Source organism: Saccopteryx leptura, chromosome 6 (genome assembly GCF_036850995.1).
Source record: "Saccopteryx leptura isolate mSacLep1 chromosome 6, mSacLep1_pri_phased_curated, whole genome shotgun sequence".
Classification (NCBI taxonomy): Eukaryota; Metazoa; Chordata; class Mammalia; order Chiroptera; family Emballonuridae; genus Saccopteryx; species Saccopteryx leptura.
In genome coordinates, this window is record NC_089508.1 from 163,782,600 (window position 1) to 163,805,910 (window position 23,311).

A 23,311-nucleotide genomic window follows, 5' to 3' on the forward strand; every position below is an offset into this window, starting at 1 on the left:
CACAGAGAGGGAGGGAAGACTGGGAGGGGGCAGGACAGAAAAGGCAGACCCACTGGGGTTATCAAGGGGGTCAGCGAGGGTATGCCCAATCACAGAGAGGAGACTGTCTCTAGGCTTCCTCTGCAAGGATCCTCTCGCTCGTCTGTTGTCATGGAAACGAAGCCTTCCAACTAAGTATCTGGGGGAGACTTTCCAGCGTGGGAGGCAGGGTGGTGTGCGTAGTTGCTGAGATGGAAGCGGGCTTTCGTTACTGAGAACCAGGCTGTGGAGGGTGCGGATCCAGGCGCCTGGGTTCTATTCTAGGCGCGGCAGTAGACCGGCAGAGCACTGCGGGAGCAGCTGCAGCTGGTCTCCTAAATGCTATGTGTGCCTATAAAGCTCTGAGCTAGAAACGAGTGGCCTTTGGGGGCAGGCAGAAAGGAAGTAGGCAGCCCACCCGCACATCCCCAGCCATATTGGAGAGGCAGCTGCCTAGGATCCAGGGCCATTTAACAGGCTTTTATTCCCAGTTCCAGAGCCTGCCTACTCTGGGTCTGCTCATAGATTGTGAGGTTTCTTTGTGCAGGTCACAACGTGCTCAAACAAGTATGACTCTGAGCAGCAAGTCATCTGGAGCATGACCTCTGCTGTGCAGGCTCAGGTTTCTACCCAAGTGTAAGCCCCTCTCCTCTGGAATGGGGTCTGTGGCCACCAAAAAGGTGAGGGGGTCAGGGAATGGGAGTCAGATGTTTCCCTCAGCAAGAGGCACAGGTGCTGCCAGAAACTGACATCTGGGGGCCTGGGAGACGGAGAGCTAAAACTGAATGTAAGAAAAGAGACCCAAGGCAAGAGACAGCAATGAGGAAGGGCAGGAGGCCTGAACTGGGGCTCCCTTCCTGAAGGAGGGCAAACGGCAGGGCAGAGGCCACCGTGTGTTAATTATCCCTAAGCCTCAACCACAGAGTCAGGCACATGTGGGCACCTTGAACTTTCTGCCGGATCAACCAGGGATTCGAGGCAGGACAAGAGGGAGGGGCCGAGGTGGATGTCCAGACCAGGGGGGAGAGGAAAAAGAAACCACTCAGAAATGCACACAGGAGGGAAGGCGGTACCGTTTCGATGCTTTATTAACAGTGGGAAACAAACCCAACAAACTGCAAGTGATGACATCCCAGAAGCCCAAGAGGCGAGGGAAACAGGTTTGCATTTTATCCCTTGTTTTTATTATTATTAAATGCATTTTAGCAAAAGTAGATTAAAAAAGAAAGGGTTAAAACCCCAGGTGTCAGCAGGGAGGGAGGGGACCCAGGGAACTGCAGGCCCCTTGTACCAGTCTTCCCGGAATCGCGCAAGAGAGCTGCTGTTGCCTTCACAGAGGCTCCAGCAGCCAGAACCCTTCTTCCCGGCCTCCAGGCCTCGGTGCAAGTGCCCGTAGTCTCCCCTAAGCCCCCTTGTGCTAACAATTCTGGCCAAGCCCTCACAGTGCTGTTCTCTCTCCCTCCTTGGGGGTGGGAAGATGAAAGGGGCACAGGGAGGCACAGTGTCACCTTGAACAGAGCCGGAGCTTCCGGTGCCTGGGGCCACTCCCATGCCCACCTGCCCAGTGTCCGGTTAGCATCTGCACATTTGGCGTGATAAATATATTAACTTTATAAAAGCTCTGTGGTCTCAGCGCTCCCACTACTCTTGGGCCTGGTTCAGCTCAAGCAGAGAAGAGTTTCCCTCTGTGCCAGAACTGGATGCTGGGAGAGTCGGCACTGGTCTCGGGGGCCCAGGAGGCTGGAGGGCTGAGGCGGAGGTCCAGGGGCCTCGTCAGGACTGAGGCCTGTGGGGGAGAAATCCCAAGGACTCTGGAACCTGCCATCAAAGCCTCTTATATTATGGAGAAGACAGGGGGAAGGAAGAGTTATTTTTATTTAAAGAAAAAAAAAGAAATCTCATACAAAAATAGATCCATTTGCAAAACAATTTCTCAGCCAGGAGGCTCCACCTCCCATTTCCTTGGAGACAGAGGGTGAGGTGTTGGGATGGTCACAATACAGCCCATACTCCAGAGGAGATGCACCAAAGCTCTGGGGAGGGCACAGGAGGGACCACGGCTCAGTAGCCCGGGGCTGGTATGGAGGGTCCAGGGAGGCGGGCACACAGCATGGCAGCAGGCCCACGATGTCTCTGTGCCCTGCCTGCCCACTAAAGCCTCTGGCCTAAGCCACTGTGGAACAGATAAAAGTGGTCCAGGTCCTTTTCGTTGTGGGAGGCCTTTCTCAGGAAGTGAAGTAAGGGTGGGATAGGCCCCCCACTTCCTGGGAAGCAGCTCCCAATGCCACAGCACTAGTAATAAATAACAGTAGCCAGGAGAAGAGAGAGCAGAGCAGAGGTGACAGCAATGGAAGGCGGGATATTGCCCGAAGGTTCACAAGCCCCATGCTGGTCTCCGAGCCAGAGACACCACAAGAGAGAAGCACAAACTCAGCAAGATTGACCTATGGGAAGCCCACTGGAAAGCCAGGGGCTGAGCGAGCAGGCGGGGCCTTGTCTGAGGCAGGCCTCAGAGTAACAGAGGAGACACTTGGAGTTAAGGCAGCAAACATGGAGGCTGCTTTGGTAATACAACAGCCAGGGCTGGCTGGGTTGGGCTCAGGCCTCCCCCACATGGCCCCTTCCTTCTGGCCTCCAGGCAGCTGAAGCCGTGTGTGATGTACAGAGAGCAGCAGGCCGGAGAGAAAGACAGGGACAGGGTGATGGGAGCAGCCACCCCGGGGGATATCTCCATGATCCTTTAGGCACATGCTGCAGGGCAGGACAGTCTGGGGCTCCACTGAGGGCTGCTGTGCCCACAGCACCCTGATTAGCTTGCTCGGCCAACCAACTCCTTGGTTTCCTCAAGGATTGTGGGGATTCCATCACTGGTCTTGGGCACCTTGGCAGGAACAGTAGTCATGGCATCATCCTTGGTCAGCTCCGAGGCCAACAGAGATGTGACTGCACAGCCGGCCTTCCTGTTGGCTGCAAGAGAAGACATATGAGATCTCGTCCACAGAAGGCCCAGCCTCTAACCACCTCTGAACTCTAGGGCAGACATTTAGCCAGACGCCATGCAAACGTGGCTGCCCCATCCGGTTCAGAGAGGCCCTTATTTTGAAGGAGGGGCAGAGATCTGAGAAGACGCAGAATATAGCCTTGGACGGGGTGCAGAGGACATAGGAGTGTGGTCAGGCAGCAGAGCAGCCGCGCACTTGCTTTCCTGTGTAAAACACTACAAAGGTCTGAATGCAGCTGGACAGAACAGGGCCCCAGTGGTAGCCATGTAACTCAAAATCAGCTTCCACATCGTAATGTTGCAGGAATTAAACAGCCTTGAGCTTAGTGAACAGCATTATTCTTGTTCTGCTGGCAGTTCCCAGGCAGCTCCCAGGCCCAGCGCACTTCCAGCCAGCCCTGGGGGGGGCTATCCCAAGCTGAGGCTGGCCTTCAGCAGGTTGCCAGGGGACTCCTGCAGAGGGGTAGCAGCCACGCGCTGACATCACATGCATGTCACACTCCCACATGTCCCATCAAGTCTCCCTCCCTCGCCCCAGGTATCCACACACCTAGCCCTCTCCCACCCCCTCAAGAGTAGCCGCTGTGATTCAAATGCCAAGGGCCCTACATGGTGTGTCTGTGTGTGGGGGCAGGGCGACCCTGGGATAATGAGGTAAGTCAGGGAAGGGAGAGCTAGGGTCAAGGACAGCCAGGAGGGACCCCTACGAAGATACCTCAGCCAGGGGGAAGGGACTGTGAAGCTCCAGTTGTCATCCTAAATAGGAGGAACCAATCAATCCATGGGTTTCTGTTCTACTGCGGAAAGCTGTCCCCCACACTCTCATAGTCATTAACGGAACCCAGCAGGGCAGCCCCCGTGCCCTCGACAGAAGGCAGTTCCTTGGGACTGTGCCCATCTTGTGCCGCCTGCCTCTTCCCAGGCCTTGGAGCAGCACGGGGGGGACCACACGCACCCAAAGGGCTGCCTGCCTGGGGGAAAGACACAAAAGGCCACAGATGCTACAATTCCATTTCTATAAAATGTCTGAAATGGGCAAATATTATACATAGAGACAGAAGTGAGATTAGCAGTTGCCAAGGGCTGGGCGAGGGGAGAATGAGGAGTGGCTGGTAATGGGTATGTAGTTTTCTTCAGGGGTGACAAAAATGTTCTGGAATTAGATAGTGGCGATGGTTGCACAACCTTGTGAATATCCTAAAAACAATGAATTGTATATGGTTTATATCTCAATTAAAAAAAAAGCTAGCTGGGTCATGGGAAAGCTGAGTGGAGAAAGCAGTGTCTAAGTCTTAAAGGAGCAGGAGCAGGGGCAGATGAAGTCCGGCTCTCCTAAATGCAGCCTTCATTCCTAATGCAGGCAGCGCTGGAAGGAAGGGCCCTGAGGAGCCAGCGAACAAAGCACCCAGAACACCTTTGCATTCTTGGGACCAGCAAAACGCTTTAGGGAGGGCAGAAGCCAAACAGGGTTAGAGGGTCCACATCATCACCAGGGCCGTTAGCTTCTCTGCAGAAGCGTGACCCAGTGCCACTGTGTTCACATGGCAAAGGCCACCTACAGGTCAGCAGGGAGCACATAGCATGCCCACAGGTTACCAATTCACAGGTCTCCTCTTCCTCTTCCTCCTCCCAGGGGCACAAGGGATTGTCTAAGAGGAGAAAGAACAGCGAAAGCCTGACTGACAGACACAGGCCCACCAGTTCACAGGGGGAAGGTGTGACCTAGACTCAGGTTTCACAGGAACCACTCGTCCTCCGATGAACAGAAAATGTTGCCTTAGCGACTGACGAGAGGAAAAGAAGGGGACCGGAGGTGACGCGGATCGCCTACCTGTGTACGCCTCTCCTGCCTCCTCCTTAGCCTCTGTAGCAAACTGCCTCAGACCCACTTAGTCTCCTCTTTTCTGAAAGACTCCCTTTCCTTGTCCCTACTTCTGTGTCTGGAAAAGTAGTAACGTCACTTAATTGAATTTACTGAATTTAGTCCCCAGCAGTTAAGAAAATCTGCAAGTGTGTGTGTGTGTGTGTGTGTGTGTGTGTGTGTGTGTGTGAGAGAGAGAGAGAGAGAGAGAGAGAGAGAAACAGAAACAGAGAGAGAAAGAAAGAGATAGACTTGAGGAGAGTGTATGTGTTGAGGTAACTTCTGACTCCAGGGACACCTGTCCTCAGCAACAGGGGAAATGTCAGAGTTCGAGTGGGGCACGTCTTAAGCCTCTTTCTCTCTTTGGTTTCTTCCTCTAAACTAAGATACCAGTAGTACCTAATCAAGCAATGTTTCCAGACTGTTCTAGAGTCAAAGCTTCTGGTGCATTACACAGTGCATAAAAATTAGGAATGAATGGTAGGTAGGGAGAATACCAAAATTTCCCTTTGAGCCTAAAGAGTAAGGTACACTAGGGCTGGACACAGTGTGGCCCAAGGTCAGCATCAGAGAGGAGAGTTCTTGTCAGAACACAGCCAAGGAACCTGCTTCCCCTGGGTCTTCAAGGCCATAGTTAAGCTGAAAAGCTTGAAAAGCTTGAACAATCCAGAAACGCTGGCCTCTCCCCATCTTTCCCCAACCTAGGTACTTGTTAAGACTACTGAAAAGTAGCCACAGAAGCAGATACACATTTTGACTACATGGCATCAGGGAGCATTATTAAGTCATACAAGATGGGGGAGAAGGGAACAATCTGGAGACAGCAGTCAAAGCTGAAGTTTGGGGTGGGCTAGAATAAAAATACCAGCAAAATCAACCATATAACACTAGTAAAGATGAATCAGAAAAAGGTTAATGGTTTGGAAAAAGATAGTTATGAAACTCAGGCTAGGAACTACTATAAAGAGGAAGTGCTCTTGTTAATAAGCTTCCTTGGGGAAGAGGAAACTAGGCCAGATGGGGTGATCATCACCATCCTAAGGAACTCATTATTGTCTAACGTCTCCTAATTATCATTCCTGTCCTATTTTTACAAAAGGGGAGGGAGGATAAGTAGTGGTATAGAAAATACTCTTAACCTACAGGCAGGTGGTCACCAGAAAACTCCCTGACGCAACTGCATCGCCTCCGGGGCTCTCCTTGCTGGAAGGTAGGAAAGAGTATTTCTGGCCTATCCAGCAGGGTCATGGTCATCTACTGTCCTCTCACCCAGGCTTAATGGAAGTAGCTCTGGACTTGGTTTCACAAAAGTGGGCCACAGTTCTGGCTCGACCATTCGCCAGCTCTGCAGACCTGGCCAAGGACTTGTCTGGGTCTTACTGCCTTTCACTTATGAGTTCAGGTGCTAATCACGGGAGGGCGTCAGCCTTTCCCCACTCTCAGGGAGTAGTGGAGTGTTCGGGAGCAGGGGAGTAGCGGAGGGAAGGACAGAGAGAACTTCTCTCTTCCCTTGACTTTTATCCCAATGAACAGATGTCCTGTACACAACAGGGCACAATTCAGACATGGAGATAAAATTGAGTCATTAAAGTCACAAGCAGACTCAATCATCAGCCTGAAATAGTAGCGGTAATATAATCACATGGATTCTTCCCCTTGACACTCAAACCATTGTTCCCCCACACCCTGCAGATCACAGCAGTTTATGTGTCACTGCTAATGAGCCAGCCCTGATAGTAACTTGCCTCTTCCAACTGCTCAATGGGGCTTTGTGTACTGGTCACTCCCTCAGGTCTCCAGAGACGGGAGATACATATTTTTTTAACATTCCTTTAAATCTAGGGAGAAGGTTAGTGTCTTTCTTTGAGGAGGGGTAGCTGCCTCTTCTCTCTGGGACTGAGGAGGACTGGAGGCAGATCTGCTTGATAATGCTGGCTTTTTGGCTCAAAGCAATTGACTAGGAGGGACAGGCAGAGACAAGAAGTCCAGTTGCCACTGAGGGAAGCCACAGCCACCAGAGCCTTTATAGTTTGAGAATGGGACCTTCTGGGTCCAGCCTTCCTTATCCTTTTAATCCTATTGTCACTGTAGTAGAAGACAGTAAAGCCTGACCAGGCAGTGGCACAGCGGATAGAGCATTGGACTGGGACACAGAAGACCCAGGTTCAAAACCCCAAGGTTACCAGCTTGAGCGTGGCTCATCCAACTTGAGCGTGGGATCATAGACATGACTCCATGGTCACTGGCTTGAAGCCCAAGGTCTCTGGCTTGAGCAAGGGGTCACTCGGTCTACTGTAGCCCCCCGGTCAAGGCACGAATGAGAAAGCAATCAATGAACAACTAAGGTGCTGCAATGAAGAATTGATGCTTCTCATCTCTCTCCCTTCCTGTCTATCTGTCCCTACCTGTCCCTCTCTCTGTCTCTCTGTCTGTCACAAACAAACAAAGACAGTAAAGCTGGAAAGGACCCTAGAGGCCATTTTAGTCCAACTCTCATTTTATACATGAAAATAAATGAGTCTCAGAAACTTGTCTAAGGTAACCTAGACAGCATCAGAGCCAGACGTGACCTCTTGATCCTAGTCTTATGCTCTTGCACTCTCCTGTGAGCCTAGCCTTCTGTCTATATTCACTGTAAGGCCACATCACTATATCTGATGTGACTGCACCAAGGTCTAAAGATCAAGTGTCTCCCCTGAGAGGTATGCCCAGGTATATTCAGGTGTGTTTGGTGAACCCAGAATCCAGAAAGATAGGTTTACACGATGGAGCCAATTTAAATAGTATGTAGTCCTCACTTTGGCCTTCTTTTTGCATCATTATTTCCTATTATAAGCCTCCTCCTAGGCCTTCTTGCATTGGGGAACAGAATCGTTTGACCAATTCAGGTCCTTTTGCTGAGAAGTTAGGTTCCAACAAAATCCCTGCTTCCTCTGCCTGGGAGTCCTGGTTTCCCCACTTGGGAAGAGTGGTGAATGGGTCTCCCCGGCAGAGGGAAGCCACTGATGTCTGGCTGCCTGTGCGCAGGAAGCATCTGGGATTCTAGCATAGTTCCACAGGAAGAGGCTTACAAGGGAATTCCCCTCCAAGTCTGATCCAGGTTGGCGCTCAACTGAGCGGACAGAGGAAAACTAAGATGCAATGTGCTTTCATTTGGCTAGAAATGCTTAACGTAAGACCATATGACCTTATATGGAGAGTGGGAAGCCATGTTGAAGAACTCTAAAGATGAAACACAAAAGTAATACTGCCAGCTGCACTCTCCACCCAAACACTGACCTATGAGACTAAACACTGTCCCGTCTTATCCCCTTTTCCCCTCTAGACAGCCTGTATTCAGAGGATACCAGCACATGAGTGAGAGACACACTAGAGAGCCTCCTGTTTAGGGAAGCTTCTGAAGTCACACACAGGAGCCCTCAGAAGGGAATTTCCCTCTGGATATTCCCAGTATGGTTAGAAATGGGCAATCAGTCATTACAGATGAAACTCAGTGACCCTACAACATTTGGGCCAGGACACTGAGTTTATGGGATCCAACATGCTCTATACCAGGGGTAGTTAACCTTTTTATACCTACCACCCACTTTTGTATCTGTTAGTAGTAGAATTTTCTAACTGCCCACCGGTTCCACAGTAATGGTGATTTATAAAGTAGGGAAGTAACTTTACTTTATAAAATTTATAAAGCAGAGTTACAGCAAGTTAAAGCATATAATAATAATTACTTACCAAGTTCTTTATGTCGGATTTTCGCTAAGTTTGGCAGAATAAATCTTTATAAAGCAACTTATTATAGTTAAACCTATCTTTTTATTTATACTTCGGTTGCTCTGCTACTGTCCACCATGAAATCTGCAACGCCCACTAGTGGGCGGCAAGGACCAGGTTGACTACCTCTGCTTATACCCTCGATGCTCAGGAAAGGGGTTTCCAGGCTATGACCTTTCCAGGCACTCCGAGCCCAACTTCTGTTAATAGCTGAGCACTGACTAAAGCAAACCACACAACTCCCCCTTTACAATAACCTTAAAGCAAAGTTCCTGTCAGCAAGCCTGAAAGGCACCAGCCAGGGAAGAGGGAACACGGCTCTAACTGCCTCAGAGGGAGAAACCCTTAGAGGTGCCTTTTCTGTAATTCCCACCCTTCAACCTAGGAAAGAAGCCATCATTCCTAGTCCCAAAGGGACGTCCCTGACACAGTGGTGCAGGTCAATACACGTAAGGGGCCACCTTGGCTCTACCTTCTTCTGGACTAGTCTGTAGACCACTGCATGCTGCCTTCACAGGACACTTATCCGCTGATCCTTCCTCACTCTAATGCCGGGATCATTTATCCTCCGATCCCCATAATTCTTCTTAGAGGCTCTGGCTCAGCATAATCCAGTTAAATCTTCTGAGGGTTGGGAGAGGAGACTGCAGGGATGTCAACGGGAAAGGCATGTGCAGTGTGGGCGAATGCGCCCGAGGAAGAGGTAGTTCTGACAGCACAGCCCTGCCACCGAGGTGCCCCTCTCTTCCTGGGGTAATGATGCCTCACCTTCTCTCTACAGAATTATATACTTTCTATTATTCTCTATCTCTTCTGCTTGTTGAGAGTAAGAACTCCTGACTTATTTTTTCTCTGTATTCCCTACATCTAAGGTAGTTTTGTATTGTGGTCAATCTGGATCACACACTTGAACACCCACCCAAACCCGTGTCCTGCACCATGGTTCGCTTGCTCCAGGTTACTGCTTCATGGATGGGAGAAATGCAAGAATAATCAAATGTAACTAACCTGCCGCCAGTCCCTCAAGCCCTAGTTCTCCAAGTCAGTACTTTGTAACATGGGAGGAAGAGGACTACATAGTCCACTCCAGATGTGCAGACTACCTTGGGGGAAGTTTCTAAACCCTCAGATCTTTGCCACCTGCTCTTTGGCCCAAGACAAGCAGGACCAGGAGTACAGAGGTCCAACTTCCTTCACTGCAGGACGGCTCCCTTTACTTACTTACCCTGACGGGGTCCTCTCTTCCGTCGGAATGCAGCGCCTGACTGCAGGGCTTCCAGAAGACTGTCCATCACACCTGTTTCATCACCTTCTGTAATGAACAAAGATGGAGATGTAAGCTCTTCATCCTGAGCAGTGTGCATGTGTTGAGCCCCACACAAAATGCATGGCGTCTACTCGACCTCCCCTTGCCCACGATGGCTGGGGGCCAGAGCAAACAAAAGGCTCAACCCTAAGCCTTAGCCCGTGTTTACTTGTGTCTGTTTGAAAATGGTTCAAACAGAAGGTTTCACTGCCTACTGACCACTGCAAACCTTGGGACCTTTTCCTGCAGTACCCTCTCCTTCCCATCCCAATCAAGACAGGCTCAGAGAACTGCAGAACTGCCCAACTCCAAGACCAGGATAAGATTAGAGACTGGGCCTGACCAGGCATTGGCGCAATGGAAGAGCATTTGCTTGGACACTGAGGTCCCAGGTTTGAAACCCCGAGGTCGCCGGCCTGAGTGCAGGCTCACCAGCTTGAGTGCAGGGTCGCCGGCTTGAGTGTGGGAGCATAGACATGCCCCACAATTGCAGGCTTGAGCCCAATGTCGCTGGCTTGAGCAAGGGGTCACTGGCTTGGCTGGAGCCCCCAGTCAAGGCACATATGAAGAAACAATCAATGAACCACCAAGGTGCTGCAAACTATGAGTTGATGCTTCTCATCTCTCTCCCTTCCTGTTTGTCCCTCTCTCTCTCCTTCACAAAAAAATAAAAGGACAGAGTCTGGGATTATGAAATTAATGAGGAGGTATATCACTCTTTATCCTAGTGTTTCACTCCAATTTCCATACACCTTTCATGCAGTGCCCAGTTCCAGTTTTGGAGCACAGCTGAGGAAAGGAGAGAACTGACCAAGAGTATATTTCACTGCCCCCAGTGGCTGCATCTTCCTGAACCCAGTTAGGCATCTAATAGGAGCATCCTGGTCAGAATACAAAGAGTTAACGTAGAATCCTTCTTCCAGCCAGCTCTGTTTCCATGGCAACAGCTCAGGATGGTGAAATCTGAAACTGAAATCCCAAGGAGCCAGGAGGCTGCTAGCTAAGAGGCTGGGCTCACTGCTCTGAGCGCCACCTGCTGGCTAAACATCACCAGTGCAGCTGACCTACATCCCAACCTCATTTGCTTGCCCTGGGCACCCCAGAGCCAGAAAAAGGTAGACTGTGTCACCTGATGACTGGGTACAGCCCTCATCCCACATGTCAGCTGGACTCTTCCCTAATGCATCCTAGGTTGTACCTGGGGCAAGGTGAAGAATATTTGCTGTGGGCTTAAATAGCATTACTAGGGTTTTGCTTCCCAGAAAAGTATAAAAACTAAACGTAGGCTGTTCCTGCTGCTTGAGTTCCTGATATTACCACAACAGGCGATGCCAAGGAACAGGCCCTGGAGCAAGGATGTTAGAGCAGCCCTCGCTTCTGCGCTAGGCAAAGCACTCTCATTCTCACCACACTTGCAGCCCTGGGACCCCTTCTCTCAGATGGCTCCTGGCCTCTCAGGTTCACGAAGGGTGGCACCTCGGCCACGTACAATGTATGCTGTATTTCCGCTGGAGCAGCCAGAGGGGGCAGGGAGTCGGCAGCGGGAAAGAAGCAGAGACAGGAAACAGAGGGCCAGTAATTGAGGCCATATGTTTCAACAAAGACATGCTTCTGGTAGTAAAATAGATTCTGCTGAAGAAAGGAAAGGGTGGCCAGCTTCCTTGCTCCCCTTTCCAGAAGTTCAATCCATTTCCCATCTGAAAAGTGTATCGGATTGTGCTGAAATACTGGGGGCGCAGTACTTAGTCACAGAGGCAGAAAGGGAGGGCAGGCCACCATCAAACGACAGAGGCAGGGCCAGGAAAACATTGTGGGGAGAAAAACAAGGGATTTAGTGAAGGATATGAAAATAGGCCAGAGGCACTCTGGACAGGCAGAAGGAAAAAATACGTGTTACAGCAATACTAAAATCACCGAGGAAATGACACACAGTGAAGGGACCAGCACAGCAGAAGAGGCTCTGAGCTTGGAGAATTGGGTAACTGACTTGGGGTGGAAGTCCAGCATCAGGAGCTTGGAGGGAGCGGACTGCCAGCAATCACTCGCCAGGCGCTGAGCTCAGACATGAGCTCTTCTCTCTGGCCTCCAGATTCCAGACAGAGAAGCCTTCCAACTGTTCCTCTTGACCCACCGGGCCTCCTCCCCCGCTTACCTGCGTTCATGTCTATGAGCTGCTCTCGCTTCTGTTGTTTCTCCAGCCGCTCCTTCTCCGCCTTCTCCTTGGCTAGCTTGGCTCGCCGCATCTTCTCCTCCGTCTCCCGCCGTTTCTGGTTCTCCCTGACTGCTTGCTGTGGAGGGAACATCCAAACACCGGGCATGTACGCACCCATACGTATGCACGCCCGCCACCACCCAACATCGACCCAGCGGAAAGTGAAGAACATTCGCGAGTCAGCAGGTATTCCTTGCTCACCACAAACATATTCTTAAAATTGTGCAGATCCATGAAGAATTCTTCCACAGCCACCTTCTTGGGGTCAAAGAGGAAGTATTCGCCCAGCTCCTTATAGAGGGTCTCCATGTTGGAGTGCATCATCCGCAACTTGTTATACTGCTCCTGGGCGTCCTTCACGAAGCTGTGCCGCTAAGAGTCAAGGACCCCCATGCCAAGACACAGACCCACCTCTCCACCCAGGGGAGACTCAGAGATGCAGGCCGGCACGCAGGAGGAGGGTCAAGATAGCACTGCTTTTCTTGAAGCAAAGGCCAGAAGCAAACCATGTATCCAAAATAGGGGAATGACAAGCCATCACCTATGGTACAACTATGGGACAGGAGGTGGCAGATGAAAAAGAGGCTGTTTTGCATACTCGGCTATGGAAACAGGGCTACAACAGATTTGGGGTAAAAAGTGATATAATGCATACAATGCAATTTTTATATAAAATAAATTCATGAGGTGTAAATGAGAAAGAAGTTCGGTGACAGGTTACCTTTGAGGAGGGAATACGTGTGAGTGTGTGAGAGAGAGTGTGTGTGTGTGTGTGTGTGAGTGTGTGTATGAGTGTGTGTATATGTGTGTGTATGTGTGTGAGTGTGTGTGTATGAGTGTGTGTGCATATGTGTATGAGAGAGAGAGAGAGAGAGAGTGTGTGTGTGTGTGTGTGTGTGTAGAGACAGGCAGAGGGCAAGTGATCAAGGGGCACTTTTAGTTTATCTGTATGGTTTGCCTTCTCTGCCATAACAAGGAGAGTGCTTTCAAGAACTATGTATTTAACTGAAAAAAATATTTTTCAAAGGGAAAAACTGTATATCACCAGATCGATCCTGTTGCCCCTTTCCACCACCACACAAGATCTATCCCTTCCTAGGGGGCCAACTCCCTCCTTTCAAGAAAGGATATAGTCATTTTTTCAACAAACTTGTCTTTCTCATCGGTGGCAGCTGGGAAATTCTGGACATCACGTTCCACATCAGAAATCTGTTTCTTCATTTGATCTAGATTCTTTTGCAAGTTTTCAGCAGAAACTAAGGAAACAAACACAGACAGGAAGAGCTTACTGAATCTCATCTTAAGACCTTTAGCTTCCGCCCTTCACGGTGCAGCTCTAGTCCATACATGCAGTTAGTGGCTTTAGTTCCCTTATGTAATCTCTAGTTGTTTCTCGCTTTCCAGTGAAACCATGGGTTACTGTATGACTGAACCTCCAGCCTCCCTCTGCAAGCTGTACAGAACAGAAAGGATGGGAAGGCTTCCTTTAATTCAACAACAATCTATGGAATCCCCTGGGATCCAGGTTTCATTTATTGTAGAGAACAGGGTTTGGAGGAAAGAGAGATACACAAAAATATAGAGGCAGGAAAGAAATCTGTTCCCATTTCTACTGAATGCTGCTTTTTGTTTGCCTGATTCCAGGATGGTGAGGCCTGGTTTTTGTTAATCCAGTCTCTGTGTTCTGAATGAAAATAACAGTGCTCTAGACTAAAACACCCCCTTCTCCCAGTTGTGTTTGGTGTTTCCCACTTCTATTTGTAGAGCCTCTCTTCTGCTTGAATCCTCTCCGTTATGGTGCAGATGTCATGCCTATACCATCTCTCATTCCCACTTAAAACAGTTGGGACTCAAAAGGATCTAAAATCTAGACTCTTATTCCTCTTCCCACGTACAGAGTTGTGGAAGCGCCTTCTAGCTTCCCCCCATCTGCCCACCTCTGCTGGCTTTCTCCACATGGGCAAGTTCATCTGGAAACTTGAGGACATCAGGGTAGTCAGTCTCACACAACTCAGCCAAGAAGTGCAACAATGTCATCTTCTGATCTGCGGACTTGGTGTCTCGAAGCTTAGGAAGAGGAGCAATGGTTAGCCCTGATGTGCCCAGGATCACCGCAGGCTGACAGCAACCTGCCACGCTGCGCTCGCCGAGGCTGGCAGCCTTCCCCACCGTTCTGCTCTAACCCTCTGGCTCACCTTACAGAGGAAGCTGATGTTGAAGCCGAAAGCCCCAGCGTTCCTGGACCCAGCATTCATAAAGTTGCCGACAAGCAAGGTAATCTCCAGAAGGCTGGAGAAGCTCTCGCTCTTCCGCACCTCCTCACAAGCGGCAGTCACAGAAACAATCTCCGGCTTGATGTTCTCCACCTGCTCACTGAACTGCAGCTGGAAGAGGATGGCGTTGAGGCGAGGCCGCAGGCGGGGCACAGTGCCCATCTGGGGGAGACAAGCAGCCCTGTCACAGCTGGCAGAGGCCAAAAGTAAGGAGAAGCTACAGGCTTGAGTCACCTATGGGAGGATCAGAGCTCCAGAGTAGAGAGGAGAGGGAAAGAAAGAGAGGGAGAGAGGGAGAAGGAGAGGGAGAGAGGGAAGAGAAGGGAGAGAGGGGAGAGGGAAAGAGGGACAGGGAAAGAGGGAAAAGGAGAGGGAGAAGGAGAGGGAGAGGGAGGGAGAGAGGGAAGAGAGGGGAGAGAGGGGAGAGAGGGGGAGAGGGAAAGAGAAAAAGAGGGAAAGAGAGAAAGAGGAAGAGGGAAAGAGGAAGAGGGAGAGGGAGAGGGAGAGGGAGAGGGAGAGGGAGAGGGAGAGGGAGAGGGAGAGGGAGAGGGAGAGGGAGAGGGAGGAGGAGAGGGAGAGGGAGAGGGAGAGGGAGGAGGAGAGGAAGAGGGAGAGAGGGAGAGGAAGGGAGAGGTGCAGGGGCTCACTCACCACCACCCCGAACTGCTCCGACTCTGCCAGGTCATCGTACTCGTCCTTCAGTTCCGAAAGCATTTTCAACTGCTCTGGCTCCGGCATCTGCTTAATGAGGTTCTGAAAGAGAGAAGAGACTGTCTCAGTCTGAGGGGGATGAGATGACAACTTGAGCCTCCTGTCAGGCCCCCATCTGCCCAAGGGCCACTAAGAAGAAAACAAGGGCATAGGGGTGGTGCGGGGCAGAGGCAGCTAGGGAGATGGCAGGACTCTGGAGAACAGACCGGAAACAAGCTGACCCCCAGAAAGGGAAGCTTACCCCAAGTTAGCACTCTACGCCAACAATGCCAGAAGAGGACGCTCACCCCTAAGCAGCGACGCAAAGAGCCAGCTCCAGCAGGGCTACCTTGCTCCTTACCTGGATCATAGACTCAGTCAGGACAGCCTCGTTCACTTCCAGGATGACATTCTTAATCTCTTGATAGGGCATGCGGAAGGAGCCCAGAAAGATTGCTGTCAGAAAGTGAGGTAAAAAGACATGCTCTCAGTCTCTTCCTCCTTCCAGCTCATCCCACAAGCCTTTGCTGGGCAATCTCCCCAACAGTGCTCTTTAAAGTCAGTATGAGAGCCCTCCACCAGCTCCACACTGCCTACAGAGTTCAAGCCCGAGTTCCTGGGCCCAGTGTTTAAGGTTCCCGCCTCCAACTTTTGTTCTCATTAATCCCTACATTGATGTCACGTACCAGCCACACTGTTCCAAGCACCACAATCTACAAACACTGACTCCTTGCCTTTGCTCCCAGGAAGTCTTTGATCTGCTCTATCTATCTACATCAAAGACGTTCACCCCACTCTATTTTAGTTCCCCACTCTCATGACTCCATCCTCAAAGAGACCATTGCCTGGAAATTCTTATTTTCTTTTAAATGTTTATTTTATTGAATGTTTTTTTTAGAGAGAGAGGAAGGAAGAAAGGGAGAGAGAAGGAGACAAGAACATCAATCTGTTCCTATATGTGCCCTGACCGAACCGGCAACCTCTGTGCTCTGGGATGATGTTCTAACCAACTAAGCCATCCAGCCAGGACTAAATGCTCTAATTCTTAACTGCCATATCCCCTTTCCTAACAAACACTTCCTATCCTTCTAGCTCTCTCACTCACTAATCTCTAAATGGGAGAGCTCTCTCTCTCTCTCTGAATGTATCAGTTCCACTTTGCCTTCTCTACTTAACGTCAATATTATATTACTTCACTCTCTTCTACTATTCCCATTTCTATTACCCCTACATCTGTTCTCTTGCTTCCCTCTCCTTCCAGTCCTGGTTAATCCAGCTATGTGATTTCTCTACTCTTACGCCTGGGCTGACGAACATGCTAGTAAATTCTGCAGATCGTAATCTCTGAATCTGTGATGGCGCCAGTGATAGCTGGGGCCTTGCGCTGCCTGGTAACCCTTCCCGTGACCCGGTCCATGCTCTCCTGGCTGTTTTTGCGTCAGGACAAAGACATCTGACCCCATTCTTCCAACTGTCCCACCACTTCTGCATTTTTGCTTATTTATTATTTTTTTTTTTGTATTTTTCTGAAGCTGGAAACGGGGAGAGACAGTCAGACAGACTCCCGCATGCGCCCGACCGGGATCCACCCGGCACGCCCACCAGGGGTGACGCTCTGCCCACCAGGGGGCGATGCTCTGCCCCTCCGGGGCGTCGCTCTGCCGCGACCAGAGCCACTCTAGCGCCTGGGGCAGAGGCCAAGGAGCCATCCCCAGTGCCCGGGCCATCTTTGCTCCAATGGAGCCTTGGCTGCGGGAGGGGAAGAGAGAGACAGAGAGGAAGGAGGGGGTGGGGGTGGAGAAGCAAATGGGCGCTTCTCCTATGTGCCCTGGCCGGGAATCAAACCCGGGTCCCCCGCACGCCAGGCCGACGCTCTACCGCTGAGCCAACTGGCCAGGGCCTGCATTTTTGCTTAGATCTTGCTTCTCTTAATTGAAAAAAAAAATGAAGCCATTGGTGAAATTACTTGCTCAGCTTTCTCTATGTCACTTACAGACCGAGCAGGAGGGACCCTCAGATGGAGCCGGACAAGAAAAGGTTTGGGTAAGGACTCTCTTGGAATCATCTAGAAGAAAACTTGTGCCAACACTTCTGTAAGCTTATCAGCAATTATATCCACGTACTCATCCTTTCCTGATGTTTCAATGGAATAGGTGGCCCTAAGGACCTTTTCCTTCAGCATATATACATACTCAAGTTCCTTCTATCTTAAAAAAAAACAAACCCCTCCCTGACCCAATATTCCTCTCTAATTACCAACTCTCTTCTTTCCTTCACTTTATAACATTCTAAAATGTAAGTCTATTGTCTCTTACTTACTCATAGCTCTCATTTATTCTTGCCCCACAAAGTCAATGAAAAAATGACAATCACTTATTGAATGTCCACTCCACGTGAGAAACAGTACCTTCAACACAATCTGCATACATGGTCTCATTTAACCCCATTCATAATATCTCTGTCAATTTGTATTCTTAGCCCCATTTCAATGAAAGGGAAACTAACACTTCAAGAAGTTTAGCTACGCATCCAATGTCCCACTGCAAGTAAGGGCTAAAGCCAGGATTTATATACAAATGGATTCCAGAGCTGCTGTTCTTAACTCCCATGCTATACTAAAATTATTCTTGCCTTGGCTACTGACTTTCCTAATTCCAGATCCAAAAGATACTTGCCCTGTACTGACTCCACCTGACAAGAATCTTCATCTGACACTGGACTACTCCCCCTTCTTAGGACTACTTTATACCATTTTTCTCACTGCTCCCTTCCAGCCCTATTTCTCTGAGGCCTCTCCCTCTTATTATTTGTCCCTTAAATATTAATGGTCTTCAAAGCAAACTCATGGCTTCAATTATGACTCATATGCTATCTCCTAAATGCCAATCTCCGGCCAGACCTTCCTCCTGATTTCTATATCCAGTGGGCATGGACTAATACGCCCATCCCTTTGGAGGAGAGTCCCACAGGCACTTAGATTCTACCCTAAAATTAAGTCAGTCATTTCTACCCACCACCCTGCCACCTCTCATCATGTCCACCACTTCCCACTTCTCCCACAACGGACAGGGAGAACAGCTCCTGCCAGAATTTCCCATTTCAGAAAGTGATACCATTCTCTATAGTATCTCTATAGTGATCGAAACCTAAGAAACATCTCCTTTAATCCCCTCAGTCAATCACTAAGTTCCATTCATCATATCTTCTTAGTTTCTACCTTCCTTTTCATTTTTACTACTTTATTTCTAGGCCCTGAACACCACTGGCCCAGTTTAAAACAATAACATAACTCGTCTCTCTGCCTACAGCCTTCCCCTGCCCCCACACTGCAGCCTCAGAACACTACCATAGGAGCCTTCCCGGAAGTCACATCGGACGCACCTTCTCTTTCCTGATTAAAACCCCTTCGGTAACTTCCATAGCTTTCAGGACAAAATATTACTCCTTAGCCTAAGCAGACCAGAACTGGTATGGCCTAGCCTCTCTCCAGCCCCTGAAAGCCTCTTCAGCCTCCACTCCCCCACACGTGGCCTTGACTCAGCTGTGCTGAAGAACTTGCAATTCCCAAGCTGCTCGATGTTGCCTGGCACCTCTGTGCCACCCCCCCCCACACTGAGCCCTCTGCCTGCACAGACAGCCCTCCGCCATCACTGACCCACTGCCAATGGGTCTCTCACTCAGCTTTGGCAATACACCCTTCAGAATGACCTCGAGGATGTACTCCCTCCAATACTCCCCAACTCGATTTAGACGCCCCCTTTCCTGGTGCTCTCATCAGCATCCTGTACCCCGCCGCACAGCCCTTACCACTCAGCGCTTTACCGTATCTGCTCTTCTGCCTCAGCCTGACCTACGGTTCAGGGGGACAGGGACTATGTCGCACTCAGCTTTGTACCCCCAGCACATAGGGAGGTATTTAATAATTTGAGTCACTAAATTACATCTTGACCATCCTACCCTAAACTAATTTCAATTCTCTTTCTGAATTCTGTAATTGTTTTCCATATTGATATCACTTAATTGAAAATAAAACTGCACTATCCCACCATCTTGTATCATTTTTCTAAAATAACAATTACTCATATTTTATGGTCCCAGAGATAAACCATGAGAAGACGAATTATCTCACATTACTTCAGTCTCCATAAAAGCACTTCCCCACAGATACTACTCAGTAATATTTGTTCACTATGATGTAAGACTATATAGCCAAGAAACATGTAAAGGCTTCTTGTTCTCATTGTACCACTGACTTTACCTACTGGTGTGTACTCATCACTTGTGTGACCTTGACCAAGTCATAATGGCTGAACTTTAGTTTTCTAGTTTGGAAAAATGGGGACAACAGTTACACCGCAAGACTGAACAGGTTTTATTGACTATATACCCTTTCATCTCTGGGACACATGCCTCGTATGTGCCTAACAGAGCCCGCCACATGGCAGACCCTCCAAGCTGGCCAAGTGAATATTTCAATCTATATTCTTAGGGAGGTCAACAGTTGAAATGATCATATATTCTGATTATCAAATAAATACTAACTATATTAACTTTACCAAGGAGTTTCCGATCTGAAATTCTGCCACCAATCAGTTATGAGTTTAAACAGCAAGTTCAGGCCTGACCAGGTGGTGGCACAGTGGATAGAACATCAGATTGGGATGAGGAGGACCCAGGTTTGAGACCCCGAGGTGGTTAGCTTGAGTGTGGACTCATCTGGTTTGAGCAAAGCTCACTAGCTTGGACCCAAGGTCGCTGGCTCGAGCAAGGGGTTACTCGGTCTGCTGAAGGCCCACGGTCAAGGCACATACGAGAAAGCAATCAATCAACAACTAAGGTGTCACAATGAAAAACTGATGATTGATGCTTCTCATCTCTCCGTTCCTGTCTGTCTGTCCCTGTCTATCCCTCTCTCTGACTCTCTCTGTCCCTTTAAAAAAACAAAACAAAACAAAAAAACCAGCAGGTTCAGAACAAAACTCTTTGGAGTTACTGCTCCTACTCTGAGAAGTCCGGGATTTACATTATTTATCCTAAACCACAAAGTTATTTTAGATTTAACTGAAGTTAAGCCAGCACCTGCACTTAAAAGGAAATACTTAAAGTAAGAAAGAAGATGTACAATAGCTAGCCCATTTGTGGTAGACTGTCTGCGGATGCAGTGGAAACAGTGAGGGCTTAGAAATAAGAAAATCTGAGGATCAAATCCCAGACCTGCTTCTTACTAGCTACGCAGGCAGGTAAATTCCTACAAGTCTTAGCCTCTATTTCCTTGCCATAAAGCTATGTACTTAACAATCTTGTCGTGCTATGGAAGGGATTAAACGAGAGAGACAATTCACTACTCAATGCCTGGCATATAGCAGGAACTCGACAAATGGAAATTTCATATCAAGAGACCCCAGAGCCACCAGAATTGAGCTCTTAGAAGAAATCCTTCACATTTCAAGTAGTTCAGATCACAGAGTTACTCACAGAGATTCTGGGCTGTCTTTGAATCCAACACCTTTAATTCTTTTACTTTTTTCTTTTGCACAGATTTCTTTTCTTCTCCACCTTCCTGATCCTTCTTGGCTAGAAAGAGAAATATTAGAAAAGTATGATTAAGAACAAACCACACTTGCACCTTAGTGACCTACTGTCCCATCCTGGAAAGGCCCCCCGCTTCCTCTCGATTAATAATAGTCTCCCTATTAAATTTCTTCAAAGCAAACCTCCTCTTAAATACCCACCCTTCAAAAAAAAAAAAAATACCCACCCTTCTATTACTGACTTCCCCCTCCAACTATAAAAATAAATCCAATTTTCATTTCTTTAATAGTTACCAATAATGCTTTCCCACCTACATCTTACCTGCTTGCAGGGAGCAGCAAACTTTCTGTAAAGGACCAGTTGGTAAATATTTTAGGCTTTGCAGACCATATGGTCTTCATGGAAGCACTCATAGACAACACGACATGGCTGTGTTCAATAAAACTTTATTCACAAAAACAGGTGGTCAGCCTGAAGAACTATAGTTTGCCAGTCCCTCTATTAGTGTCTTCCACTGTGTTATTTTTTTGTGCCTATTAAAAGTCTTATTTATCTTTCAAGCTCCGTCTTAAACATGAGTTCCTTTTAAAATTTTTCTTTATTTTCACAAATGCCAGTGAGCTCTCTGAGTCTCTATGGATTTTCATACTTATTTATAGTAAACTTTTAGTTTTTTTAATTTATTCATTTAAGAGAGGAGACGGAGAGACAGAGAGAGAGAGAGAGAGAGAGAGAGAGAGAGAGAGGGAGAGGAGAGACAGAGAGAGAGAAGGGGGGAGGAGCTGGAAGCATCAACTCCCATATGTGTCTTGATCAGGCAAGCCCAGGGTTTCGAACCAGCAACCTCAGCATTTCCAGGTTGATGCTTTAAACACTGCGCCACCACAGCTCAGGCTACAGCAAACTTTTTTATAAGTATATATAGTCTCTCTTCAACTAGATAAAGACTTTGTTAATCCTCTTTGCAAATCTCATGGCATAAACATACATTCCTAGTTAGATTTTACTGTTAACTCTCACAGTGTAGACATACAGAGAAGGTATAATACACGCCTACACTCCTCTCAGACCACCCAAACCCAGCATACCCTTCCTTTTCTGTGAAGCATTCCCTGATAAATGTACTTACTCCGCTTTGCTGAACTAATTTTCATGGTATTTGTTATCTATACCTCATTTCACAATTCATTATTCAATGTTAAGTGACATTTTATATGTATCATCTTGATCTTTTAAAACCTGTGTCACTTTATAAGTGTGGTACTTTCCCATCCTACCTAGACTCTGACCTTCAAGAGCATGAACAAAATAGTTTCCCATCACTTCCTCAGCAGCTAGCACACAGTAACATTTGCTAGAAATGGTTCATCTGGCTAATGAGGAGGGCTGGGCTGTAGGTAGAAAGGGAAATAGGAGGTGTTCTGGACAGGCATTAATTGTGAAATAGTATTCTGTCTTATAGTGTTATTTGGTACCAACTATTTAGAAAGCCATATGGGAATGTCTGCAAGGAGTTCCAAGAAACTGACAGAGCCTGGTGCTCCTGAGCAGAGGTATGAGCGCCTGAGCATAAGAGTGGAAGGGATCTTTCCAACACAAACCCATTTAGACTGTTTAAATGTTAAATCGCACAAAAAGTATTACTTGAGTACTTGGTACAAATAAATAAGAAAAAGACAAACCAAAAAGAAAGTTATATGGCAAAAGGTACACAAAACTACAAACAAACAAACAAACAAGTCTGAAAGCATCCGTTGGCCTGATAGTCTTACCTTGAAGAAAGAAAATGCTAAATATATAAATATTAGTTATTTAAAGAAATATTTACTGATGAAACAGGCACTGATATGTGCCAGGCTCTGTTCTGGGTAATGGAACAAAAGAGTGTACAAAATTGAGAAAAATTCCTGCCTTCATGGAACTGGCATTCCAATAAAGAGAAATAGACAATAAACCAGTTAACAGATAAAACAGTATATTAGGTGGGCATAAGTACTATTAAAAGAAAATCAAGTAGGTAAGAGAACAGGGGCATTTGATAGGAAGATGAATTACAACTATAGCGGGTATTCAGGAAAAGTCACAGTGAGAATGTGACATTTGAGTAAAGACCTTTTAGAAGGTGAGAGATCAAATCCCATGAACACCTGGGGGGGGGGTGATTCAGAGAGAAAGAAAAACACAGCAAAGGCCTGAGATAACAGCATACCTGGTGTGGAAACAGATGGAGATAAAATCAGAGTGGAAAAAAAATCATATAAAAAAATTATGGGAATTCAGATAAAAACAGATTTAAAACATCTAGACTGTATCACAAAAACTTAGTAGGGAAGGAGGAGAGTAAAAGTATTATATATTTAAAAATGGGAGGTAAAAGGGACCCAAATGGATATAAAGTTTCTATACTTCACTTGAATTGGTAAACCACTGAAATCCTTAGACTAGGGTAAGTTATGTATCTATAATGTAATACCTGGAGTAATTTACCTAAGCAAACTGTACAAAGCAATATACTCAGACATTAAAAATAAATAAAAAATGGAATCTTAAAAAAATACTCAAATCATAGGGAAGTGAAAAAAAGAGACACAAGAAACAAACAGAAAACAATACCATGGCTGACTTAAGCCCTAACATATCAGTAAAT

The 23,311-nt window shown here is 47.9% G+C and overlaps 1 protein-coding gene across 2 annotated transcripts in view; it reads right to left on the reverse strand.

Moving 5' to 3' along the window:
- Positions 1–1,083: 1,083 nt before the first annotated feature.
- Positions 1,084–23,311, reverse strand: part of DIAPH1 (diaphanous related formin 1) — a 98,541-nt gene continuing 76,313 nt past the window's right edge. For both annotated transcript variants that reach the window (XM_066344673.1, XM_066344672.1), the window contains 10 exons: positions 20,608–20,706; positions 15,494–15,588; positions 15,094–15,195; positions 14,365–14,604; positions 14,107–14,236; positions 13,301–13,425; positions 12,371–12,535; positions 12,110–12,245; positions 9,877–9,963; positions 1,084–2,985 (listed from right to left, as the gene is read on the reverse strand). In XM_066344673.1, the coding sequence (XP_066200770.1) occupies positions 2,828–2,985; positions 9,877–9,963; positions 12,110–12,245; positions 12,371–12,535; positions 13,301–13,425; positions 14,107–14,236; positions 14,365–14,604; positions 15,094–15,195; positions 15,494–15,588; positions 20,608–20,706 (1,337 nt within the window). In that variant the 3' untranslated portion in view covers positions 1,084–2,827. The remainder of the gene's footprint in view (positions 2,986–9,876; positions 9,964–12,109; positions 12,246–12,370; positions 12,536–13,300; positions 13,426–14,106; positions 14,237–14,364; positions 14,605–15,093; positions 15,196–15,493; positions 15,589–20,607; positions 20,707–23,311) is intronic.